The following is a 6,382-nucleotide window of genomic DNA, read 5'->3' as shown; positions in this document are numbered from 1 at the left end:
GCTACCCAGACGGGATTGCACAAAGCCCTACCACAAAGTCTGTCAGGGAATATTCATATATTATTATTTACTTAAAACAAACTGGAATTCGAACCCGTGATCTGCAGCCTTATACGCTAGTTGCGATTATAACGACGGTGTAAAAATAATTATCACTTCCTTTAGAGTATTATTATAAGGTTTCAGTTACTATAAAAACTACCAATATTTCGGTAAGCAATCGAAAGTATAATGATAAGAATCAATATGATATATTACTATCAAAATAAATTGAACTATATTCATATCACCGAACCCTGATTTTATTGTTGTGCGTTTTATCCGTTTTACTACGCATTGTGCAGACGTAATGGTTATTTTTTTGCATACATTTGAACAACCTGCGCCGAAGTGGACGTACATTTTTTTAATCTAATTGCAATTGAGAACAATGTCAGTTGTTGGCTTTTTGTAATTATCGCAGGTGTAATAAACTCGTGCTTTAAGCGTTTTCACAAAATGTCTCTTAATTTTTCATTACTTATCTTGTCCCTTTTTGGGTGTGCTCTGGCTAAAAATATACAACATTTCAAAATTTCTATGGTAAGTTTTTTTTACATTAAAAACCATTTTAAGTATGTAAATAGATGAATATTATATTATTTACTTTGTTGAAGTTTAAAGAATATAAGTATTTTTTTTAAACTGGAATAGCATAAAGGCACAACGACTGAATGACCTTTTTTTGCTTATATTATTGAAAAAAGTCAAAGGAAGTGAAAGTAGAAAATCAAAATCTCCTTCATATTTAAAAATAAATGTGTTTATTCATTTTTTTAAATATATAATATATATTTCAACCGGTCCGGAATGAAATACATTATTTTTTATTCTAAACGGCTTAGAGTCTGTCTGATTTTTCGCAGGATATGTTCAATTAAAAAGTTCGTTAAATTTTTTTTTTTTTTATTGTCAATTCGAACATTTTTTGTGATTCTTTTTTTAAGGCGTAAAACAGAATCACTGTGTCCTATGATATTGTTTCAATATAGTATAGATAAAAGTAAGTAAATTATTTTTGAAGAGCAACTATGAACATATGATCAGTTTATTGCCGATTAATATTAGGTAAAATATAAATCCAAACCGATGGTATTATTTGATAAATATTCAAAATTTCTTTTAAGAAACGCTGAATTTAAAAACAATATATGGTTGGTCAAGGTATCATCTGGCGACACCGATACGGTTGCACTATTTACGCACGCAGAGAGTCCGGTGTGGGACGTCGAGTCACAATCTCTGTACTTCGTAGATGCGCTGCAGCAGAACGTGCACAGATTAGATTATGTTTCTGGACAAATCTTTACCAAACATATTGGTTCGTACTTTTACTTTAATTAAAATAATATGTACCTACATCTTTTTAAATTTATAAGTAAACTAAGGATATACCTACTAATTATTTTTATTGACAAATTATATTTGGTATGTATAATTTGTATATTTATACATGTATAACATGTATAATTATACATGTGAATGAATGTCAATTTACCATTTCACACTTAAATGTTATTTAAACTGACTGAGTATATGCAAACATTTCCTCATCTAATTAATTTGGTCCTGTATGTGTCTACATTTTAATATTTTCAATAGTAAAAACAAAGAAATACTCTAATAGTAACATTAACAACATTAACTTATATAACATTGAAATAATGCGCTTTTTCCGCTAAAAGACCGATACTTTTCCAGCTAAGGGCATAAGTAGAACAAGGCGTAATTTTAATGTCAATAATCGTATCTGTTAATCGATAAAAATCATTCCGTTTAATATACAAACAACACCTTTCGTATAAATGTAATACTGGTTTTTATAAAATCTTTTTTTATTATCAAATAAAGTCGTTTATTTGCTGTTTTCACAGGTTACGGTCAAGTTAATGTAGTATCCCTGGTATCGGGATCAAGTCGCCTGTTAGTGGCAGTGCGCTCCGCTCTCTATCTCTTAGACTGGAAGGTATCCGGTGACGCCGCCCTCCGGTTACTGACGACGGTGGACGAGGGTCTTCCAGAGAATCTGATCAATGAGGGAAAAGCAGACTCTGAAGGGAGGTTCTGGGCAGGTAATTGTACAACTTAATAATATATAAAAACGGTTACACTTATGCATTTCATTCAAATGAAAATAATACATTAATTAAATTATTATTATATGAATAGAAATATAAATAAAATATATTGCTGCGGACAAATAATATGCAGTAAATTAATCTGATGTACCACTAGGACGTATACAAAATAAAACAATAATAATAAAACAAAATATGCAAAATTTTAATCAAAGATTTTGTACATTAGTATAAAATTTATTTTATTCTTAAATCTTGTGAGTATATAATATAGATAGATAGATAAACAATATTGCACTCAATTACAATAGTACTAACAAGTTTTACGGATACATAGATAATATAATTACATGCAAAAGTGGCCTTATCAACGACGACTTAACAACGATCTCTTACAGGCAACCTCGGGCAGAGTGAGATTTGACTTATAGAGTAGGGTAGTTAAAATATATAATGAAATTGTATGATATAATATTACATTGCTTAGTTATTTTCAACATTACCGACAGATGAGATGGCCCAGTGGTTAATACGCATGCATCCTAACCACGGGTTCAAGACCAGGCAAGCACTACTCAATTTTCATGTGCTTGATTTGTATTTATAATTCATCTCATGCTCGGCGGTGAAGGAAAACATTCTCCTCAAAGAAAGAGGAGCCCTTAGCCCAGTAGTGGGAAGTTTACAGGCTGTACACGCGATGAGAAAACATTAAAAATGCCCCTTATAATATGTCTTTTTTATTTTTTATTACATATTGTAGTGTTTTTTTAATGCTTAGGTACAAAAGGTCCTCAATCAGGCGACGATGTGCTCCCAGACAAGGCCACGTTCTACAGCATTAGCCAGCAGTCTTTCAACCAGCCTCGGGTACATCTCAGACCTGTATCCATCTCCAACGGCCTCGTGTGGTCTCTCAATAACACTATCATGTATTACATCGACTCACCGACTCAGAAAATTGAAGCATTCGACTTTGATCCGGTTAATGGAGAAATAAGTAAGAATTTAGATATACAGTTTAGTTGTACTGAAGTTAACAAAAATAATAAAAAAAATTTTTGCCGTAAAATATTTCACATAAAACTTTACAACTTCTATTGAATTTCTTTGTATGGTATGTTTATTTTAATTTATCGAGTACTTATATAAGTTAAACATTATTTCTGTTTGTTTAACAATAATGAATGATCAATCAATGAACTTATAAACTTTGTTGCAATGTCATTTTATGTCTAAGTTAATTTATAAAACGTTTTAAACGTGAAGGTCTTCCTGATATGTTTCGTTAATATACAAGTTATAAAAATATCATTATCAGGAACAAGTATTAGTACAAACATTAATTTTATAAAAATTGTATTGAAATTTTAAAGTACTATAACCATGTGATACATTTTGATGTGTTTCATCTAAGAAAGAATATATCTGTGCAGAAAGTGTCCTTTAAAATGTATAATGTATATTGAATTTCGAGATTGGTGAAATTTTAACAAACACGCTATTACTCAGTAAAGTATCCCAAAGCGAAAAGAGGGACAAAGTTAGACATCTGCCTTTAAATGGTGCTGTTTTCAATATTATTTTTCTTTTAAGAAATGTGCATGTACTATTTACTATAAATATAAATATTTTTTATACTTTTTCTTAACGTTCGTCATTGTTATATAAAATAGATTAAAGAAAAATTATGAATTGATTTATTGATATAAATTGAGTGATGAGTTCAATCAATAATGATAAAGCAATTTATATCAATTAAGTAATCAGTAAACTCATATCAATTAATCGAATGTTTTGATTTTGTTACTAATTAACACCTCAAATCACGTCACGGTTTTTAACATTAATCAGCTAGCATTGCTAGATTACAACGCACTGTGGTCTAAAAACATTAATTTCGCAAATTATGGTTTGTGATCTTTTTAAATCAGCTAGATTGCGTTTTGGTCTTTGTTTTAATTGATATAAAACGTAAATCGTGTTGATTATATTTAATTAGTCTCATTTAAATTATTCTTGTTTTGAACAATTTTATCAATTTTCATTTGCAGGCGGAAGAAGAACAATTATCGATATAGCGAACTACGGATACGAAGACGCGATCCCTGATGGTATGACGATAGACAGCCGCGGCCACCTTTGGGTCGCAGTCATGTTCGGCGGCACGGTAGGATTTCATTTCGATTAAAATATTATTTACTTATTATTTTTAATCATAGATACTAACTAAATCCCATATACCCAAAAAAAAATTACAGTTTGTAAGAAAATAAATTAGAAGGAAGCCGCTGGTATTTAAGAAAATAATCAGCATTTTGGGATTATCTTAGGCATAATTTAATTTTTAGGTATTACATATAGACCCGGACAGCCGAAAAATAGTTTTCGGTTACAAGCTGCCGGTGTCTAGAACGACTTCGCTTTGCTGGGGCGGACCAAACCTGGACGAATTATTTGTGACAACTTCGAAGGCGAAACTGGACTCGAACGAGCCGCTGAGTGGTGCTATATTCACTATAAGGGGAACAGGAAGCCGAGGCGTGCCCGCGTATTCCTTCCGATTTGACAATGCTGATGATTATTAAATAAATACAAACAAAAAATAAGGCATTCATTTTTTGAGTTACCTGAATTAAATACGTAACTAATAGAACATTAATTTTGTTTTATTTACCGCTTAAAATTATAACTAAACATTTCTGAAAAAAAAACGTATGAAAATATCAGGTGAGCCTCCTGCTCGTTTGCCACCTCTAACATAAAAAAAAAGCTTTTGAAATATAAAGTTGTGAAAAGACGTTTCCTCTTACCTTCACGAAAGAGTTTCGAAGGTTGCTATTAACGGTGCAAAATCAAACGGCGCTGTGGCACAAATGCGTGTACCACAGGGTTCAATTTTACTGCATCTGCTGTTTGTAATATATGTAAATGATTTACCTTATTTTATTAATAAGTCTTGCGACAATATACTGTTTGCATATGATACATCCCTTGCTTTTAAATTCGACAGAAAGATAAACAACTATGATTTTGTTAGCAGTGCTCTGACACAGGTTCGTGATTGGTTTGACATAAATAATTTAGTCCTAAATGCAAACAACACTAAATATAGTTTATTTTCACTGCTAAATGTTAAGTCAAATTCTTCTGCGGTTATTTTGAATAAAGAATACCTTTAGTTTATTGAGTTGACGGTCTTTCTAGGGATTACCCTTGACTCGAAACTTCAGTGGGGTACCCATCTGTATGCCCTAGCAGGGAAACTAAGTAGTTCCATTTTTGAAATCAAAACAATTGGAAAACTCACAGATATATTTACCTACTGCTAGACTAGTTTATTTTAGTAATTTTCAGTCTTATGACATACGGAATGTTGTTATAGGGTAATGCAGCAGATATTGAAATAGTATTTAATATTAAAATATTACTTTTTAGAAATAAAAAACCGTGGATTTAGGCTCGGGTTCCATCACGGGACTGAACACTTATTGTGAATAACAGCATTGTAAATCTGTTTATTTGAAAAGAGCAACTATGCGAGTTTCTTGCCGTTTCTTCTCGCTGGAGGTTCCTTTCCGAAACTGTGGTACTGTTAAAATATTGACGATTCAAAAACGCTTCATTGTGAAAATACATTTAATTTGATTTTGATTTGAAAATCGACTAGTATCCTGCTATTCCCACGCTTTATACATTATACAATTATTATATCATTGATTCATCATTGATTCTTCATTGATAGCACTGTCCTTAATATATTATGATTCAACTGTAAGTACTCTACATATCTTAAATCTATTCCAATCGAAGACGGAATAAAGACAAATCTAAAATTTTGGCATACCACGCGACTTGATCAAAGCTCTGCTATATTGTGCACTACTAATAGTTCTCGACTAATGTCTTTATTTATAAAACAACACTATTCCACTAAAGGACTTATGTCCACTTTAATTTTACTTCCAAAGTACCGATAACAGTTTCGTTTAAAACGCCATTTTTTCATAATGAATATCATAGATTATTCTAACTCTCGACCAATATTGCATCAATTCGATGGCAAATGTCTTTTATTTGGATTTTGTCCTCTTGTGGTTGGAAAAGACTAAAGTTAAATCATACCGAAGGGAGTCTCGGGCCTCTATGATTGATTAAATACACCGGATAACTCGCTTTTATAAACATGTAATTTAAAATATGTGTTCTAAGAAAATAATTTGGTTGATTCAATTTCTAAACTGAAGTATTTGTTCATTTTCTGT

General features: G+C 31.4%; 1 protein-coding gene across 1 annotated transcript; it reads left to right on the top strand.

Annotated features, from left to right (window-relative positions):
- The first annotated feature begins 356 nt into the window (after positions 1–356).
- On the top strand, positions 357–4,773 carry LOC113401668 (regucalcin-like). Its single transcript, XM_026641664.2, has 6 exons — positions 357–582; positions 1,204–1,360; positions 1,914–2,111; positions 2,899–3,117; positions 4,172–4,287; positions 4,469–4,773. Exons 1-6 carry the CDS (start codon positions 499–501, stop codon positions 4,703–4,705), a joined length of 1,011 nt encoding a protein of 336 aa, XP_026497449.2. The 5' UTR covers positions 357–498; the 3' UTR covers positions 4,706–4,773.
- Positions 4,774–6,382: the final 1,609 nt, after the last annotated feature.

The sequence above is a fragment of the Vanessa tameamea genome, chromosome 20 (assembly GCF_037043105.1).
Source record: "Vanessa tameamea isolate UH-Manoa-2023 chromosome 20, ilVanTame1 primary haplotype, whole genome shotgun sequence".
Classification (NCBI taxonomy): Eukaryota; Metazoa; Arthropoda; class Insecta; order Lepidoptera; family Nymphalidae; genus Vanessa; species Vanessa tameamea.
The sequence above is the reverse complement of the archived record's forward strand: the minus strand, read 5'-3'. Positions and strand labels throughout refer to the sequence as shown.